The following is a 20,562-nucleotide window of genomic DNA, read 5'->3' as shown; positions in this document are numbered from 1 at the left end:
GAGTGCTGACCTGGACCACCCCACAGGGTGAATGGCAGCTATGAGGCCCTGTCCGGGGGCAGCACCTCCGAGGGCTTTGAGGACTTCACAGGCGGGGTCACCGAGTGGTATGAGCTGCGCAAGGCGCCCAGCGACCTCTACAGCATCATCCTCAAGGCACTGGAGCGAGGCTCCCTGCTGGGCTGCTCCATTGATGTGAGTGCGCCCCATTCTGTGACCTGAGTCTTGTCTTACTGTTCCCTCTCCCAACCCACCCCAGCCTCAGACTTGTCCCAGGCTTGGCTTCATACCCCATCCTTAACCTCACACCATGCCCAGATCCTGACTGAGCCTCGTCCATCCCTTCAGTCACATTCTCCACCTCCATGCCCAGTGTCATCAGGTCCCCCAAACCTCAGACCTCTGTGTGTTTTCCTGACTTCAGCTCCTTGCACCTGTCATCTCAGGCTGTGCCCATCTGCTGTTGAGTTCACAGCCTCAGACCTCAGCTCTTCCCTTGTCCCAGTTCCCGTGAACCCCAGCCTCATTCCCGAACTTGCTCCATTCACTCACTTTGTTGCTCTTCTGTTCCCACAACTCATCCTGGCATCCCTCATCCTTGATCTCAGGCTCCACCCCCACCATCACTACATCCTCCACTCTCATCTTGGCCCCACGCTCTTCCCCAGTCCTACCTGACTCTAGCCTGTTCTCACCCCCCTTCTCTGTCGTACCGTGTCCCTCCACACAAGGTTCTCTGAGGGCCTTGTGGCTCTGGGATGAGGGGAGGGGCTATACATGGCTGTATGTGTGTGCATGCGTATTTGCACAGGGTCTGGACAGCTCTGGCCAAAAGCAGTGTCAGTGGGGTGCCCAGGCTCCCCCACCAGTGGTAGCATCAGTGGAGTGCCTGAGCAGCCCCCCTTCCAGGGGCAGCGCCTGTAAGTGGAGATGATAGCTGGGGTCTCCCAGTAGTTGTTTGTGCACGGGGAAAGCAGCTCCTGACTGGGGGTGGGGACACTGACCACAGCACATGTGCTTTTCTACAGATCTCCAGTATTCTGGACATGGAGGCCATCACCTTCAAGAAGCTGGTGAAGGGCCATGCCTACTCTGTGACCGGGGCCAAGCAGGTACTGGCCCACATGGAGGCCTTCCTTCCCTGCTGGGTGGTTCCTGCCTCTTTGCCTTTGTGGCCTGTGACCAGGGCTGTGGGAGGGGCTGGCTCTTCCCTTGACCTCCTGTGGCACCTTTTCTATCTCCTAGGAACTCTCATCCAGAGATGTTTATCTTGTCCCTCCCTGAGTTACTGTAATTTGTGTGCAGTTTATTCCTGGACAGGCTTCTCAGCTCTGCTCTGGTGCTGCCTGCTGAGCCAGGCTCGGTGAGGGTGAGGTGGCAGGAATGGGTGTTAAAGTGCATGCCAGAAGCAGGCACTGATGGGAGCTCTGGGGAACAGGTGAACTACCAGGGCCAGATGGTGAACCTGATCCGGATGCGGAACCCATGGGGCGAGGTGGAGTGGACAGGAGCCTGGAGTGATGGGTGAGCGGCTGCAGACATTGGCTAGGGAGGCTTGGGGAGGCTGTTCAGTGCCAGTGGCATTTCTGCTCAGGGCTCTGCCAGCCTGCAGTATGGGGACTGCCCTAGCAAAGCTCAGGCTGTGCGGGCCACTGTGCCTGGCTTGTGAGCATCCTTTGGGCATCTGACCCAGCCCTCATGAGACAACTCCTGGGACTGGGATTTCTGGACTTGGCCTTGCAGAGGGTTCCTCACCTGGGCTGGGGGAGGACAGGCCCCAGGGACAGAGGCTGGGCAGGTCAGTGCCCGCCAGCCCCTGGCAGTGCCCTTTTCCCCACAGCTCCTCGGAGTGGAACAGCGTGGACCCTTATGAACGGGAGCAGCTCCGGGTCAAGATGGAGGATGGGGAATTCTGGTGAGCAGCCCCCTCCTCAGTGCCTCCCAGTGCCCCCCTGGGACAGGCACCCCAGCTCCCAGTCCCCACAGACCCCAGCGTGCCCTCAGCGCCCTGGTTGGGGACCACAACTCACCTCTGCACCTCAACCCCCCAGGATGTCATTCCGAGACTTCATGCGCGAGTTCACCCGCCTGGAGATCTGCAACCTGACGCCTGACGCACTCAAGAGTCAAAGGTTCCGCAACTGGAACACCACCCTGTACGAGGGCACCTGGCGGCGGGGGAGCACCGCAGGGGGCTGCCGGAACTACCCAGGTGACCTGGCCTTGAGGGTGCGCAGGGCTGGAGGCTGGGCCCTGCTGCCTCGTACAAGGCATGTCTTTTCCCTGAGCCTCAGTTTCCTCACTAGTAAGATAGGGATAGTTGTGCTGACCTCGAGAATTTGCTTTGAGAATAAAATATTGAATCTCCTTGTAAATTCAGAAGAGCCACACTTGACTCCCCTGCTGGGGCCCGAGCCCGGGGCGCTGACCAGGGGAGAAGATGTGGTTGCTCTCCAGCCACCTGCCTGTGACTCCTCATCTCGACACCTCCCTCCTGCCCCACTGTCTTCCTCCCTGATGCTTCTGTCACCTTTCCCTGGGCTCCTCGATCCATGGCCTATCCTTCATCGCCCATCCTGCCTTCTCTTCTTATCAGACTAGAGTCATCATCCTTCACAGGTTGGAGTCACCATTTTAATCCTGCAAACACTCGAGTTTCCTGGCTCCTGTCGCCCCCCTGCTCCTCTTACCTGGCACAACCATAACCCCAGCTGAACCCTCGCCACCGTCTCTAGAGCCATGGACTACCTGGAGAGACATCACACAACTGGGGCAGTATTTCCCCTGTAAATTCACAGCTGCAAACCTTAAATGTGCACTTCGCGTGGGCCCAGCAAACCCACTACTAGTTTGTAATGTTCCCACTCCCTCCTCAAACCTCCCTCCGCTACTACCCTCCTCTGATTTCACAGGACACCCCCTCAAATTCCCACGTCCAAATCCCCCAGCCTGTCTGGACCCCGCCTGTGACAGTGGCAGAGCTGTCCCTGCTCATGGGAACCCCCCACCTCTGCTCCAGACCCCCTTCCCCCTCACTCTGAAATGTTAATGCTCCTTCATCCGTCACCTCTCACTCCAGGTCATCATGGAGGTTTGCTTGTCTTAAAACAAAGCAACCCTCTCTTGACCCCACTTCTCCACCCATTTCTCTGCTCCCCTTCAAAGCGAAATCTCCCAGGATTGCCACACTCCCTGTTTCATTTCCCACTTCCAGTTCAGTGTTTAACCCACTCCAGTCCAGTTGCATCCCCATCAGCGGTGGCTGCTGCTGCTGCAGCCCTCTGTTGCCAGCTTCGGCCTTGCCGAATCCATCACTGCTCATCCTCCGGCAATTTTCAGCATGGCTCTCAGCCCTCTGTTGTAAAGCATTCTTCTCCCTCATAGGAATCGGATCTAATTGCAGTTTTTTTCCCAAATAGATAATCACTGTTCCCTGTACCATGTGTGGAAAGTGCATCCTTTCCCTGCAGTGCCAGCTCCATCATACAGTTCCCACATACGTGTGGGTCTGTTTCTAAGGTGCCATTCTGTCCCTTGATCTGTCCCTCTGCCAACAGTGCACAGATTTAGTCGCTATAGGTGTATAAATCCTGCTATTGAACAGGATGAATTCCTTCTTCAAGAATCTATTAGCTATTCTTGCTCTTTTTTTTTCCCCATGTGAATTTTAGGATCAGTCTACCAAGTCCTACAAAAAGCCCCTTTGAGATTTTAATTTAGAATTGCACTGAATCTGTAGACCAATTTGGGGAGAATTAACATCTTTACAATTTTGAGTCTTCTTATCCCAGGATATGGCGTATCTCTTTATTTTGGCCTTTAATATCTTTCAGTAAAATCTGACAACTGTCATCATAAAGGGCTTATACACCTTTTGAGATTTATTCCTAGATACTCTATCATCTTGTTGCTGTTGTAAATGGTATGTTGTAAATGGTATCTCTTTTAAAATTGCATCTCCCAAGTCGTTGCTGATACTGTAGGATGCAGTTAACCTTTTAAATTTATTCTGGAAAACTTGTTAAACTATAGTTAATTTTACCCATTTATCTGTAGATTCTTTTTAGTTTTCTAACTGACACTATAGCATCTGCAAGTGATGATAAATTTGTTTCTTTTCCAGTTCTCAACTTTTGTCATATTTTCTTGTTTAATGTGCTGGCCAGGACTGTGGAGTGCTGACTAGCACTGACCCTGTGCTGGTCTTACCTGTCTCTTAAAGGAAAAGTTTTACTACTGAATGTTGACTGTAGGTTTCATCACTGAACACTTTTTTAGCCTAGGGTTTTTGCTTTTTGGGTTTTTGGTTTGTTTGTTTGTATGTACCTTTTATCAGATTAATGCAGTTATTAAATACTTATAATATTATTTATTATTATTATTAGCTTTTTTCTTTTATGTGTTAAAATGGTAAGTTACATTTATCACTTTTCTAATATTAAATTAACCTTATGCTCCTGAGATAAAAACAACAGTTATGCCTAACTTTTTTTTATACGATAGTTTTCCGTCCATGTTGATGAGTGAGATTTACCTGTAGTTTTCCTTTCTCATACTTACCTTGTCTAGTTTTGGTATCGGTGCTATATTTGGCTGATAAAGTGAATTGGGGAATGTTCTCTTTTTCTGTTTTCTATAAGAGTTTGCATGAGATGAGGATGATTTTTTGCTTGAAATGTTTGGGGGAACTGGTCCATACAGCTGTCAGGCCTGCTCTTTTATTTGTGTGAAAATTAACTTTGATATTGAATATCTTTAAGAGATTGGACTACTCAGGTCTTCTATTTCCTCTTGAGACTATTTTGATGAGTTTTATTTTCTAGAAGTTTATCCTTTGCATCTGTTTTCACAATTATTAGCATGAAGTCATCCTTAATATATTGTATCTCATCTGTCATGATACCATGTCTTTTGTTCAGTGTTGCTTATTTGCACTGTATCTTTTGTCTTTATTAATCCTATGAGAGGATCATCAATATTAGTCTTTAAAAACAAATGATTTTTTACTTTATTGATTCTTTGTACAGTATTTTTTCTATATCATTAATCTTTGCTCTCCTGTTTGTTATATCATTCCTCTGCTTTCTTTGAATTTATCTTTAGACTTTATTTTATGACTTCTTTTTTTCCCTACCAGCTTTATTGAGATGTAATGGACATACAGCACTGTATAAAGGTGTGCAACATAATGATCTGACTTACATACATCATGAAATGATTAATGCAGTAAGTTTGGTGAACATCCATCATCTCATATAGATACAAAATTAAAGAAATAGAAAAAAATGTTTTTCCTCAGGATTTATTCTCTTAACAACTTTCATATATAACCTAGAGCAGTGTTAAGTTTATTTATCATGTTGTACATGACATCCCTGGTATTTATTTATCTTATAACTGGAAGTTTGTACCTTTTGACCTCCTTCATCCAGTTCCTCCTCCCTCCACCCCCTCAACCTCTGGTAACCACAAATCTGATCTCTATCAGTTTGTTTGTTTTTAATGTATAATTGACTTACAACACTATGTTAGTTCCTGGTACACAACCTAGTGATTTAATATTTCTATTCATTTCAAAATGATCACCATGATAAGTCTAGCTGTCATCTGTCACCATACAAGGATATTACAAAATTACTGACTGTGTTCCCCCCACTGTACATTTCATACGTTGGACTCATTTATTAATTTGTTTTGTGTTTTAGAGTCCACATATAAATGAAATTATACAGTATTTGTCTTTCTCTGACTTATTTCAGTTAGCATAATACTCTCTAGGCCCATCTAGGTTGTTGTAAATGGTAAGATCTCACTCTTTTTTATGGCTCAGTTATATTCCTTTGTATATATACACATCACATCTTTATCCACTCATCTATCTATGGACACTTAGATTGCTTCTGTATCTTGGCTATTGTAAATAATGCTGTTATGAGCATAGGGGTGCAGATATCTTTTTGAATTAATGTTTTCATTTTATTTGGAAAATACCCAGGAGTGGAATTGCTGGATGTTATCATAGTTCTATTTTTAATTTTTTGAGCAATCTCTGTACTGTTTTTCATAGTGGCTGCATCAGTTTACATTCCCACCAGCAGCGCACGGGGTTCACTTTTCTCCAAATCCCTGCCAACACTTATTTGTTGTCTTTTTGATAATAGCTGTTCTGACAGGTGTGAGGTGATATCTCATTGTGTTTTTGATTAGTGATGTCGGGCATTTTTCGTGTGTCTGATGGCCATCTGTATGTCTTCTTTGGAAAAATGTCTATTCAGGTCCTCTGCCCATTTTTTAATTGGGTTGTTTGTTTTTTTGATATAGAATTGTATGAGTTCTTTATATATTTTGGCTATTAGCCTTTTGTTGGATATATTATTTGCAAATTTCTTCTCCCATTCAGTAGGCAGTTTTTTCATTTTGTTGATAGTTTCCTTTGCTGTGCAAAAGCTTTTTAGTTTGATATAGTCCCATTTGTTTATTTTTGCTTTGTTTCCCTTGTCTGAGGGGACATATCCAAAAAAATATTACTAAGACTGATGTCAAAGAGCTTACTGCTATGTTTTCTTCTAGGAGTTTTATAGTTTCAAGTATTACATTTAAATCTTTAATCCATTTTGAGTATATTTTTGTATATGGTGTGAAAAAGTAGTCTAGTTTCATATTTTGCATGTAGTTGTCCAGTTTTCCCAACATCATTTATTGAAGAGGCTGTCTTTTCCCCATTGTGTGTTCTTGACTCCTTTGTCATAGATTAATTTCTCATATTAGAAGTATGGGTTCATTTCTGGGCTCTCTGTTCTGTTCCATTGATCTATGTACCTGTTTTTATGCCAGTACCATACTATTTTGACTTCTGAAGGTTTGTAGTATAGTTTTAAAGCAGGGAGTTTGATACCTCCAGTTTTGTTCTCCTTTCTTAAGATTGTTTTGGCTATTCAAGTTCTTTTGTGTTTCCATACAAATCTTAGAATTATTTATTCTAGTCCTGTAAAAAATGCCAGTGGTATTTTGATAGGGATTGCATTGAATCTATAGATTGCCTTGGGTAGTATGTTCATTTTAACAGTATTAATTCTTCCAATCCATGAGCATGGTATGTCTGTCCATTTGTTTGCATCATCTTCAGTTTCTTTCATAAATGTCTTATAGTTTTCCAAGTACAGATCTTTTTCCTTTTTAGTTAGATTTATTCCTAGGTATTTCATTCTTTTTGGTGTGATTGTAATTTTGTGACTTCTTAAATTAGTTGCTTATTTCATTAATTTCAGTTAATTTTTCCTGTATGTATGCACCTAAAATAATAATTTCTCTCCAAGCGTATCTTTGAGTTACACAATTTTTTAATTCATTTTTTTGGGTGGGAGGAGTGTTTATTTATTTATTTTAATGGAGGTGCTGGGAATTGAACCCAGGACCTTGTGCATGCTAAGCATGTACTCCATCACTGAGCTACATGCCTACCGAGTTACACAATTTTGATATGTAATGTTTTTAAGAATTGTGATAAAATTCACTTTTAATGTGTAAAATTCAGTGGTTTTTAATACATTCACAGTGTTTTATAATCATCACCATTATCTAACTCTGGAATATTTTCACTGCCCCCCAAAAAAACCTTGTATCCACTAGTAGTCACTCCTTATCCCCCTTACCCCCCAGCCCCTGGCAATCACGAATCTAATTTTGTCTTTATAGATTTGCCTATTCTGGACGTTTCATATAAGTGGAATCATGCAACACGTGGCCTTTTGTTCCTGGATTTTTTCCCTTAGCATCATGTTTTCAAAGTTCATTTGTGTTGTAGTGTGATCAGTACTTCATTTCATTCGTAAGGCTGAATAATTCCATGATATGGATATACCAGTTGCTTATTCTTTCATCAGTTGATGGGTTGTATTCAGTTTGAGGCTATTATGAGTAATGAGCATGAACATTTATGTATACGTGTTTGTATGAGCATATGTTCTCTTGGGTCTATAAATAGGAGTGAAATTTTTAGGTTGTTATGGCAACTCCATGTTTAACTTTTTGAGGAACTGCACGCAAACTGTTTTCCAAAGTGGTGGTACCATTTTACGTTCCTCCTAGCAATGTATGAGGGTTCCAATTTCTCTACATCCTTGTTAACACTTATTGTCCAACTTTTTTATTATAGCCATCCTAGTGGGTTTTAAGTGGTATCTCATTGAAGTTTTGATTTGCATTTCCTTAGTGGGTAATAATGTTGAATATATTTTTGTGTATTTATTGGCCATTTGAATGTCTTTTTTTGGAGTGTCTATTTAAATAGTTTGCCCTTTTTTTTGGAGTGTCTATTGAAATAGTTTTTAGATTCAGTCACTTATCTTTTTATATATTCTTTATATATATATATATCTTTATATATTCTGGGTATGAGCTTTATGAGGTAGATGATTTGCATATATTTCTTCCCATTCTGTGGGTTGTCTTTTCATTTTCTTGATAGTGTCCTTTGAATCATGGAAGTTTTTAATTTTGATGACAAATTTTCTATTTTTTCTTTAGTTGCTCATGCTTTTGGTGTCATATCTTAGAATCCATTACCAAGTCCAAAGTCATGAAGAATTTCTCTTGTGTTTTCTTTAGAGAGCATTATGGTTTTAACTCTTATATTTAGGTTGGTGATCCATTTTGAGTTAATTTTTGTCTGTGGTGTGAGATAGATGTACAACTTAATTCTTTTGCATGTGGAAATCCAGTTGTCCTAGCATCACTTGTTGAAAAGACTATTCTTTCCTCATTGAATTGTCTTGGCACCTATGTCAAAAATCACTTGGCCATATACGTATGGGTTTACTTTTAGACTCTCAGTTTTATTCTTTTAGTCTGTATGTCTATTCTTAATGCCAGTAACACACTGTGTTGATTACTGTAGCTTTGTCATAAGTTTTGAAATCAGAAAGTGTTAGTCTTCCAACTTTTTTCTTTTTCAAGATTGTTTTGGTTTCTGGGCCCCTTATAATTCCATACGAATTTGAAGATCTGCTTTTCACTTCTGCAAAAAAGGCTTTTGACCTCTTAATAAGATTAAGTCTTCCAATCCATGAATTTGCGATGTCTTTTGATTTTTCTATGTCTTCTTTGTTTCAGCAATGTTTTGTACTTTTCAGTGTACAAATCTTTTAACTCCTTGGTTAGATTTATTCCTGGGTATTTTTTTCGTTTGGATGCTATTGTAAAGGTATTGTTTTCTTAATTTCCTTTTTGGGTTGTTCACTACTGGTGTATAGAAACAACTGATTTTTGTCTCCTGATGTTTGTAATCTGCAACTGTGCTAAATGTGTTATTGGTTCTAACAACTTTCTTGTGGATTCTTCAGGTTTTTCTATATACAAGATCATATCATTCGCAAGTAAAAATAGCTCTCTTCCTCCTTTTCAACTTAAATGCTTTTCTTTTTCTTGACTAATTGCTCTACCTGGAACTTCCAGAACAATGTTGAGTAGCAGTGGTGTAAGCAGGTATCTTGTTCCTGATCTTAGAGGAAAGTGTTCATTCTTTCACCACTGAGTATGATATTAGTTGTGGGTTTTCATAAATACCCTTTATCATATTAAGGAAATTCCCCTTTATTCCTAAATTTCTGAATGTTTTTATTATGAAAGTATATTAGATTTTGTCAAATGTCTTTTTCTGAGTCAATTGAGATGGTCATGTATTTTTTGTCCCTATGTCCTGTTAACATGATATATTAAATTGGTTCATTTTCTTATGTTGAACTATTCTTGCATTCCTGGGATAAATTCTATTCCATATTGTGTAATCTTTTTAATATACTGTTGGATTTGGTTGGCTAGTATTCTGTTGAGGATTTTGATGTTGGTATTCATAATTTGGTCTGTAATTTCCTTTTCTTGTGATGTTGTTATCTGGCTTTGATATCAAGGTAATGCTGGCCTCATAGAATAAGTTAGTTTATCACAAAGAAATAATGATGTAAATGAGAAATTACATAGAATGATAAATAAAACACTGTACTTATATTAAAAAATAAAAATCTCAAATCAATAACCTAATTTTCCAATTTAAGAAACTAGTAAACAGGCAAACTAAACCCAAAGCAAGCAGGAGAAAGGAAATATTAAAGTCCAAGTAAATGAAATAGAGAAGAAATAGAGAAAAATCAATGAAACCAGCAGTTGGTTCTTTGAAAGCTCAGGAAAATTGGCGAACCTGTAGCCAAATCAACCAAGAAAAAAGAGAAGACTCAAACTACTAAAATCAGAAATTAAAGTGAGAACATCACTACCAACTGCTCAGAAACAAATGAATTATAAGGAAATACTGCAAACCATTGTTTGACAACAAATTAGATAGCCTAGATGAAATTGTCAAATTCCCAGAAACAAACTACTAAAATTAACTCAAGAGGAACAGAAATCTGAATAGACCTGGGTAACAACTGAGAGATTGAATTAATAATCAAACATCCCAGTTAAAACCACCTATGCTGTTTATAAGCGATAACAACTAAAATATTGAGCTATTGAAAGATTTTGGAAAAGGCTATCCTTTGTTTGGAAAGTACATTTACATTCAGAGTGATTACTGATATATTTGTATTTATTTCAGCAGACCCACTATGCATTGTCTGATTGTTCTTCCTGCTATGCCTTCTTTTGGATTGAATTTTTTTCTTTCTGCTAGCTTTTCCCTCTGTGGGTTTGGAAGACATAAGAGCTTGCTTAGTAAGTTCTAAAGTTAATTGATCAGGATCTTTCTTTACCCTCTACCTGAACAATGTAAAGACCTGAGAATATTTCACTTGAATCACTGCCTCCCTTTGTTCAGTATGCTGTTTTTGTCTAGTATTTTAATTCTAAACACTCTTCTGCCTGCTGTAAGTTAAGCATCATCATCATTACTTGACATAGTCCATATTTGTTTGATTATGCACACAAAATCAGTATTTTTGCTCACCATTCCCAGACCTTTCATCTGAGATCATTTTCCATCTGTCTGGAATATGTCCTTTTGCATTTCTTTTAGGGCGAGTCTTTTGGTGGTAAACTTTCTCAGTATTTGTGTAAGATGCCTTTATAGTGTGCTCATCCTTGACAGTTCTCTGGATGTAGAGTTCTGGATTGACATTAATTCACTTCATTCTGCTTCCATTGTTGCTATGTGAGTCAGGAGTCTGTCTACCATACCTTCTGAAATGGTTTGTTTTTCTCTTTTCTAAGATTATTTTTCTTTGATGTTCTACAAGTTGACCATGATGTGTTGAGGTAGGGATTTTTAAAATTCTCCTTTGGATTTGTTGAGCTCCCTGTGTATGAAGTTTGATGCCTTTCAGCAACTCTAGAAAATTCTTACCCATAATCTTTTAGACTATCACCTTCTTCCTACTCTCTTTAATTTCTCTGTTTGAAATTCCAGTCAAAGGTAAGGTGGACCTCCTCAGTCAGTCTTCCATATCTCTTAACGTCTCTTAAATGTTCCACCTCTGAATCTCCCCGGAATGCATTTGGGTAGTTTCTTCTGATTCATTCTCAATTCACTAATTTTCTTTTTTGCTGTGTCAAATCTGTTGGTTAATCCTTCCAACAAATACTTAATTTCAATAGAAAGATTTATTTCTGGAAGTTTTAAAGGCCCTTTTTCTTATCTGTTCATTCTTGCTCATATTTTCAAGCTTTTCAAGTTTCATCTTTTATTTCTTTAAATGTAGTAAGCTTAGTCTTTCACATTCTGTGTCTGATCATTTCAATATCTGAAGTCTTGAGGAGTTTTTTTTGTCTATTGTGGTTACTAGTTCTCAGCCATCATGTCTTGTTTCCTTGTGAGATTTTTGGCTCATTTGGCCTAGAAGGTTGTCTCTGGGAGTTCTTAGAGTTCTTGAATGAAGTTAAGTCCCTTGAATGTTTCTGCCAGTCACCTGGGATACTCCCAACCCAGGACTTCTAAAAATAAATTCTCCCCTTAAGGTTTTTTGTTTTTTTTTGTTTGTTTGTTTTTTTTAATCTCAACAGCAACATAAATGAAAACTGCAAGCTCATGTGAAGGCTGGATTGTGATTATAAATTCTTGGAGAACTTTTTCCTTCCTCCTAGTGGTTTTATTTTTCTTTCACACTTACACTGCTGGTGTTCATCACAGAGCTTCTAATCTTATTGCAGGGGTCTCCTATTAGACTTTATCTCCTGCCCCTGTGCTCAGGACTCAAGGTCTCTAGGAGTCAACAGAAGTCCTTTGGTGTTATTTACCTTTTATGGCTCCTAGTTTCCATTTTTTTAAATAGCTTTATTGAGATATAGTTCATATACCTTATAATTCACCCATTTACAATGTGAAATCCAGTGTGGCTTTTAGTATATTCACAGAGTTGTGTATCCATTATCACATCAATTTTGGAACACTATCATTACCCCAGAAAGAAACCCTATACCACCTAGATGTTATTCCCAAGCCCTTCATCCCCAGGCTACCACTAATCTACTTTCTGTCTCTATGGATTTGCTTGTTCCAGACAATAATATAATATAAATAGGATCATACAGTACATGGCCCTTTGTGACTTTCACTTAGCATAACGTCTTCAAGGTTCATCCATGGTATATAGCTTGTGTCAGTGCTCCATTCGTTTTATTGTTGAATAACATTCCATTGTTTGGTTATATCGCATTTTGTTTACTCATTCATCAGTTGATGGGAAATTGGGTTGTTTCTATCATTCAGTACTATAAATAATGCTGTTATGAAGTGTCACATACAAGTTTTTATATAGACATATGTTTTCATTAACCTTGGATACATACCTAGGAGTGGAATTGCAGGGTCACATGGTAATTCTGTGTTTCACCATTTGAGGGACTGCCAGGTTATTATGCCAAGTGGCTGCACCATTTTACGTTCCCACCAGCTGTGTGTGGGGTTCATTGCTTATTATCTATCTTTTTTGTTTGTTTTTGTTTTTCAGGGGGAGGTAATTAGGTTTGTTTGTTTAACTGGAGGTACTAAGGATTGAACCCATGACCTCATGCATACTAAGCATGCACTTTACTACTGAGCTATACCCTCCCCCTATCTTTTTGATTTGTGTTAATTTTGTATATGGAGAGGGGGGAGGCTGTGGTTTATTGGTGCCTTTAAAAAGAAGTTTTGTGTATTCAATCCAGCACGTGGTTGTTTTAGTCAAGAGGGCTGTTCAGGCAGCTGAATCACTATACCAGTCCCCCTCAGCCCTTGCAGCTCTGTGGCTGCCTCTCAGACCCCGCTTTCTCTCACCCTCTTCTAAGTCATTGTCCACACAGCAACCACCTTCTAAAATCCTAATCCAATCATGCCCCTCCTGGGGCAAGCCTGACTGGAAGTCAATCCACACTCCTTACCTCTGCCACCTCCCAGGATCCCTTGTGCTCATGAGCCCTACGTGGGGGTCTTTTTGTCTGTCTCCTCCTGGCTCCTGCCTCTCAGGGCTTCCCCTTCATGTCTCAGCTCAAATATCATCTCAAAGATTCCTTCCCTTTGTAATTGTTCTGTTAATTAACCTGACATGCTCATGCTTCGCCTCCTCTTCTGGAATGTGAGCTCATGAGGACAGGGATCCTGTGTGTCCCCACTGCACATCTGTCGCTTGGTACATGGTGGACACTTAGTAATATTTATTGAATGAAGGAATACGTGGAGGAGGGGAAGGCTTGGTGTGGGGCTGCTCTGCTCTGCCTCTCCTCCAATCCCTGCCTCCCTACCTCTTGCAGCCACCTTCTGGGTGAACCCCCAGTTCAAGATCCGGCTGGAGGAGACAGATGACCCGGATGACAACTATGGGGGTCGTGAGTCAGGCTGCAGCTTCCTGCTCGCTCTCATGCAGAAGCACCGTCGCCGGGAGCGCCGATTCGGCCGTGACATGGAGACCATTGGCTTCGCTGTCTATGAGGTGAGTGGGTGGATCCACCCGACACTGCAGAGAAAGCCGGCCTCCTGGCCCACCACAGGCAAGCTCTGCCAGGGGCGCCAGAGGACGCCGCTGCACCCGCCCATCAGAAGCCCACGGACGGGGCCAGTCACACCCCTGAGGCGGAGGGCCTTAGATGGAGCCTTCTAGAGGCACCTGCTGAGGCCCTTTTGCCAGGACTGGGGCAGCCAGGAACCTGAAATTCACCCGTGAGGCAGAGGAGGGGAAGGAAGATATTTGGCTAGGGGAGGGGAAGACTGCGATTCTCCCCCATCCTTAGAGGCTGGAAGGCTGCACTTGGGTAGAGGGCTCTGGCTTAGCTGACACCTGGGAGGCAGCTTCTGGGAGACAGGCTTTGGCTCAGCTTCAGAAAGAAATGGGCAAGTGGTCTGCCCTGGAGGAGCAGTGAGCTCCCCATCTTGGAAGTACGTAAGCAGAGGCTAGCCGTGGAGGGCGCTGTTTCATGCACTGTGTTCAAGACAAACTCCTGGATTTCCTTGGTGGAGGTAAAGGATGGCTACAGCCTCGGCCCAGGCCCAGAGCCCTGGCAGCAGATTGTTGTGGACCTCCAATGTCCCTGGGCTGGAGGACTTTGCAGCTAGCCGCCCAGGGGGCTGTCCTGGAGGCTCTGGTTCAGAGCTGAGGTGCAGGGCATTCCAGGGACAAAGAGGGCCCTGCCTGGGCCTCCCTCCAGGGGTCCTGGGGTCCTTCTCTGGCATGAAGGCAGGTCTGGGTCACCACTGGCCCCAGGCCCAGGACCCTGCCCTCTAGTCTCCTTATCTCATCATTCTCGTTTTAAGAACTCAGAGAATATATGTATATATAAGCATGACTGGGACTTTGTGCTGTGTACCAGAAATTGACACATTGTAACTGACTGTACTTCAATTAAAAAAAAAAACTCAGAGCCCCTGCCCAGCACATCCCATGCTCCCTCTAATGCCCCTTGTCTCTCTGGCAGGTCCCTCCGGAGGTAGGTGGCTCGCCTGGATTCGCACATACTTGAACACACATGGCCCGACGGCGCCCAGAGGGGAGCAGGACGGCCGATCGCCCACATGTAGAGAGCTAAGAAGGCACCTCCTTTTACGGCTTATGAAGTGCACCCACACCCCTGCCCACTATTCAGTGGACAGACCAAACATTGCCTTCCTGGGGGGTCAGAGCAGGTAATAAGTAAGGGAGCTGGATTTGAACCCTGGCCCTCAGAGCCCTGCCCGACACACACACATGAAGCTCTTCCTGTCTCACTGTTTACACCGAGTAAGTGCTGGCTGAGGCCATCTGGGGCACTGGTTAGGAGCAGGGCGGTGGATGGGCTGAGTGTCCTGGACCCTTGAGCAAGTTGCATAAGCCCTAAGCCTCAGCATCAGTGTCTGTAAAATGGACTGTCCTGAGCATTAAGTGAGGTGCCACATGGAAAGGGCCCTGCAGTGTCTGACATGGGGGACCTCCAGGTGAGGATAATGAAAAAGTAATTTCATGGTGTCATAGGATCTACGCTCACCTCCATGGTATCTCCTCACCTTGACCCTGTGCAGTAGACAGGGCTGTTACACCCATTTTACAGATGAGGAAACTGATGCAATATGACTTGTCAGTGTCAGGCAGCCTGAGGGTGACTGAGTCATGACCCAGTTCTCCAGCCTCTTGGCCAGAACTTGGAGCCTGGGGTCTATGTCTGGGACGGGGGCAGCTCCTCAGGGTGGGCTGAGGGGCAGCTGCAGCCCCCACTCCTCCCCTCCCACCAGCTGGTGGGCCAGCCAGCTGTGCACCTGAAGCGGGACTTCTTCCTGGCCAACGCGTCTCGGGCCCGGTCAGAGCAGTTCATCAACCTGCGGGAGGTCAGCACCCGCTTCCGCCTGCCGCCCGGGGAGTACGTGGTGGTGCCCTCCACCTTTGAGCCCAACAAGGAGGGTGACTTCGTGCTGCGTTTCTTCTCAGAGAAGTGCGCGGGGACCCAGTGAGTAGGAGGCCACTTCGTACTCTGCTCCCTACCTGTCCCACGCCCCTCCTGCATCCCCCTTGACTGGTCCCTCTGTCTCCCCACCTGCAGGGAGCTGGATGACCAGGTCCAGGCCAACCTCCCCGATGAGGTATGTGCCCTTCCCCCACCAGCCACCCTCCTCTCCTTCACCTGGGGTGTGTGATGGGGACCTGGGTGTCCTGTCCCCTGGGCTCCAGCTGGCAGGGCAGAGCCTTTCCTGGAAGGAGCCACAAGAGTAATACTAACCTGTCATTTGCCCAGCACTTTATAGTTTGCAAGGGACTTTGTGATAATAGTGGCGCAGGGTCCCTGGGTTCTCACTCTGCTGAGTCAGTGCTGAGCTCCTTACGTGGGTCACCCTGTTTCCTCCATAACAACCCTGTCAAGTGCTGTCACCTTCCCCCCTCCCAATGGGACACTCAAGTTCAGAGAGGCTAAGGAACTTGCCCAAGGTCATGCAACAGGGATTCAAAGCCTCACCCTTCATCATTGAACTGAACTTCATTCTCCACATTTAAGCCACAGGAGTCTGGGACAGGGGTAGAGCAGGGGCTGGGTTCCCATTTTACAGAGGAGAATGATGCTTAGCAAGGGGAAGTGACCCATAGCTGATGAGTTGTCCCAGCCCTACCTCCAGCCCATGCAGGGGCCCAGGCCAGGGCACCCCTGACCTGCTCTCTCCGCTTCTCCATCCAGCAAGTGCTCTCAGAAGAAGAGATTGATGAGAACTTCAAATCCCTCTTCAGACAGCTGGCAGGGGAGGTAGGTCAGGGTGTGCTGGAGGGGTACTTGGGGGCACCGAGAGACAGCCTTTCCCTGGCGGGTGCCATCCTCCCTCTTCCTCCCAGGACATGGAGATCAGTGTCAAGGAGCTGCGGACCATCCTCAACAGGATCATCAGCAAACGTGAGCGCCCCTGAGTGGCCACTCTGCACCCTGGGTCCTGCCTTGAGTTTCCTCCAAACCCCAAAAAAACCTAGGCTTCTGCTCCCACACTGAGGGGAACCCAAGCCCCTGCTCTTCGTGGGTGGGGCACCTTCCACTGTCTTTCTGAACCCTGCTCACCCCCATTTTCCTCCCAAACTCCTTGTGCTATCTTGCTGGACCCCATTCTCCATGCCTGAGTGCTGTGCGCGGTGTGATTAGAAGCTTAGCCTCCCAACAGCATCTTAGTGCAAGAGTACAGCCTCTCTTCCTACCAGAAGATGCACCCCTGGGGCCCAGGAGGGTGGCTGGCTTTACCCCTGAATGTGCCCAACTGAAGGCACCCACTCCCCAACCTTCCCTTTGCCCCCGCCTCCTAACTCTGACCTCTGACCTCTGACCTCTGTGCTCTTCCCTCAGTCCAGAGCCCTCTCCTGCTCTTCCCACCCTTCGGGGCCTGCAGCAAACCCCACCCCTGCCGTGACCACCGTTGCTGCATGTTCAGCTGCTTTTCTTTCCCGTTGTTGAGCCTGTTTCATTTCACTCTGGTCTAATTGTATTGACGTGGCTGTGGGGACGCTGGCTTGATTGCTAAAATACTTTAAACTGTTTTCTGATGATAAAAACAATCCTACACATCTACTCTGCTAAATTTTACACACCAGGGAACAGGATGGTGCCCCCCAACCCCCATCCCACCCAGTGCCCCCAACACGGGGCAGGGCCTGGAGGCTGGCAGGGTTGAGATGTTGGAACTGGTTTTCCTTGCAGACAAAGACCTGCGGACCAAGGGCTTCAGCCTGGAGTCCTGCCGCAGCATGGTCAACCTCATGGACGTATCCTCCCTCAGCTTCTGCCTCCTGAGTGGTGCTTGGGGTGGGGGGTGGGCGTGGGAAGGGCACTCAGTGACCCGTCCTGGGAGCAGCACAGAGAAAGGGACAAGTTGGACAGACCAGTTCCTTCCTGGCATCTTCCCCTTGATTGGGGAGGGGAAACTGAGGCACAAGCCTGTGTCAAGTGAGAGGTGGAGCAGCGCCTGGGTCCGCAGGTGACCCTAAGGTGCTGTTGGCACCCCAATTCAAGCCCCACCATGGGCCAGCTGTACGTGGGCTCTTGCCCCTTCTCCCCTCCCTTCCCCTCATCTCGCTCTCTCCGCAGCCAGTCTCCCTCTCTCCCTGGGGCTCACTCTCACCCTGTGCCTGGTTTAAGCTATGGAGTTGCTTTCTTAACGGCTGCCCAGCGTGATGGCAACGGGAAACTGGGCCTGGTGGAGTTCAACATCCTGTGGAACCGCATCCGGAATTACCTGGTAGGTGGTCCCTGCTGGCAGTGCCCTCCCCGCCTCTGTGGCCTCAGGCTCCTGGCTGGCTGTGTGGACTAGGTCCTGGCCCTGGGTCTACCTCTCTGAGCCCATATATCCCAGTGACTGACCCCCTTCAGGCCTCTCCCCTCCACCCTCAACAACCCTCCACCCGGAGCGGACAGGATGGGCTGGATGCTGGGCTGAGCCCTCACCCTCTGCTCCCCAGTCCATCTTCCGGAAGTTTGACTTGGACAAGTCGGGCAGCATGAGTGCCTATGAGATGCGGATGGCCATCGAGTCTGCAGGTGAGGCCCGAGGGCTGGTGGTACTGGTGGAGCCCCAGGTCACTTTCCTGACAGCTACCTGGGGCACTGGCCTTGTCCCTAAGGGGTGATGGCAGTGTTGGTGAAGCAGTAACAACCCTTTTATCTCAGTTACTGAACCAGAGCCTTACCAGCATTTCCTTTTGTCCTCACTGCAACCTAAGGAGTATAGGCTCTTTTATTATCCCATTGAGCACAGAGAAAAGTGCAGCTCAGAGAGGGGAAGTGACTGGCCTGAGGCCACACAGCCAGGGAAGAGTGGGACCAAAGTCCAGTGAGAGGGGTGCAGGGCCCATCCTCACAGTCCCACGTCAGCGTGAGGCCAGGCACTCAGAACAAATGAAATTGGACCCCAGGGCCATGATGGCCACTCCTGATTCCCTGGGGCTGTCCCGTCCTCAAGCTCCCTCCTACCACCTGGCACCCCCCACTTCTCCATCCCCCAACCCCCTCCGGCTGCACCTCCCTGGCCTCACTTGCTCTCCTGGGCCAGGCTTCAAGCTCAACAAGAAGCTGTATGAGCTCATCATCACCCGCTACTCGGAGCCCGACCTGGCTGTGGACTTCGACAACTTCGTGTGCTGCCTGGTGCGGCTGGAGACCATGTTCCGTGAGTGTCCCCATCAGCTCCCACCTCCAGCCCTGTCCCAAACTCGCTCCTGTGAGCTTGTGCAAATGACAGGTACAGTCTTGTGCTGTGACATGTGCCCAAGAGGCAAAGGTCTTGGGCAGTTGAGGGTCCAGGCGGGCTGCGTGCCAGGAGACAGGGAATGGGAGGGAACTGGGGAGGGGTCTCCCAGGCAGCAGGAAGGGCTGCTCCCCAGCTATGAGGGTGAGAGCTTGGGGTACTGTGGGGAGGTGGGGGGTGAGGCAGGAGGTGGGGCAGGTCCTGGCCCTGCCTGGTTGTCCCTCTGAGACTTAGCCCCACATCATTGTTTCTTGAACACATAGGGTTTTTCAAAACTCTGGACACAGATCTGGATGGAGTCGTGACCTTTGACTTATTCAAGGTGGGACTGTCCTCTGGCTGGGTTGAGGTGGGCACTCAGGGGTAGTGGAGTGTTCTTACCTTCCCAGGTTGGAGCATGTGGCCTCAGAGCCAGCCCTAAAGGCCCGCCACCTGAGTCCTGCAAGGATGCGGTGGGGTGTCTGGGTTTTGGGAAGGGAGGGCCAGGCCCCTGGAGGCTCCCCCTGGGGTAGAGGAGGTCAGAGAGGGGCTCCCTCCCCAGGAGGGTCCCTCTCCCACTGACCCTCAGAGTGGGTGAGAGGCCGACAGCTCCTGAGCCATGGAGCTGAGAGGCTGGACTTGGGGTTTCTGCCCCCGGCTGACCCCTCCCTCCATCCTCTTTGCCCACAGTGGTTACAGCTGACCATGTTTGCATGAGGCGGGGGCTCGGGCCCCTTGCTCTGTTCCTCTGCTCTCCTCATCTGCCAAGCCATGCCTTCCCGCCACGCCGCCCCAGGCCTCAGCAGCTGCAAGTGCCTTCCTTGGAGCAGGAGGCGGCCTCATCCTCCTGTCCCCTCACCTCCCAGCCACCACGGTTCATCTGCTCTGGGCAGAGCTGTGGTTCTCCCTGCCTCCACCGGCCACGGGCTCCGATGGACTCCCCCAGCCTCTCCGGTCGCCAAACCAGGAAGGCAGCTTTTGCTTGTTCCTGCCTCAGGATGGGGCTCCCCAGGGAGCTGACAGCCCCAGACCTCGAGACCTCCTCTCCTCTCCCTCCACAGGCCACCCATCCAGTCCACCCACCGGCCTCACCTGCAGACTTTAAACTATAACCACTAGCTCTGCACAGTCTGCAGTCTGGATGTGCGGAGCCCCCTCCCAGCTGGGGCCTCCTCCCTGGGACTGGGGGCGCCTCTTCCTTCCTGTGTAGAAGCCAGTGCCCCTCTCTGGCCCTCCTCCCACCTGCCAACCAGGAGCGGCCTGGCCTGGGGGGTGGTCAGACCTTCCTTCCCTCTCCCCCTCCTTTTTTATATTGGTGATTTTAAAGGGGACTCTTCAGGGACTGATGTACCAGTTGTGGGGGTGCTAGAGGCACCTGGGCATGGGGATATCTCATGTTGCTTGCAGAGAAACCCCAGCTAATAAAGGGAAAGGCCCCA

General features: G+C 46.6%; 1 protein-coding gene across 1 annotated transcript in view; it reads left to right on the top strand.

Annotated features, from left to right (window-relative positions):
• Window positions 1–20,562, top strand: part of CAPN1 (calpain 1) — a 24,435-nt gene extending 3,873 nt beyond the window's left edge. The window contains exons 6-22 of the mRNA XM_010957120.3: window positions 27–195; window positions 1,029–1,112; window positions 1,439–1,524; window positions 1,841–1,915; window positions 2,052–2,212; window positions 13,723–13,901; window positions 14,881–14,892; window positions 15,671–15,882; window positions 15,976–16,015; window positions 16,603–16,668; window positions 16,755–16,812; window positions 17,602–17,666; window positions 18,071–18,139; window positions 18,360–18,438; window positions 18,950–19,066; window positions 19,408–19,466; window positions 19,814–20,562. Of these exons, the coding sequence (XP_010955422.1) occupies window positions 27–195; window positions 1,029–1,112; window positions 1,439–1,524; window positions 1,841–1,915; window positions 2,052–2,212; window positions 13,723–13,901; window positions 14,881–14,892; window positions 15,671–15,882; window positions 15,976–16,015; window positions 16,603–16,668; window positions 16,755–16,812; window positions 17,602–17,666; window positions 18,071–18,139; window positions 18,360–18,438; window positions 18,950–19,066; window positions 19,408–19,466; window positions 19,814–19,840 (1,558 nt within the window). The 3' untranslated portion in view covers window positions 19,841–20,562. The remainder of the gene's footprint in view (window positions 1–26; window positions 196–1,028; window positions 1,113–1,438; window positions 1,525–1,840; window positions 1,916–2,051; window positions 2,213–13,722; window positions 13,902–14,880; window positions 14,893–15,670; window positions 15,883–15,975; window positions 16,016–16,602; window positions 16,669–16,754; window positions 16,813–17,601; window positions 17,667–18,070; window positions 18,140–18,359; window positions 18,439–18,949; window positions 19,067–19,407; window positions 19,467–19,813) is intronic.

This window comes from Camelus bactrianus, chromosome 10 (assembly GCF_048773025.1).
Source record: "Camelus bactrianus isolate YW-2024 breed Bactrian camel chromosome 10, ASM4877302v1, whole genome shotgun sequence".
Taxonomy (NCBI): domain Eukaryota; kingdom Metazoa; phylum Chordata; class Mammalia; order Artiodactyla; family Camelidae; genus Camelus; species Camelus bactrianus.
The sequence above is the reverse complement of the archived record's forward strand: the minus strand, read 5'-3'. Positions and strand labels throughout refer to the sequence as shown.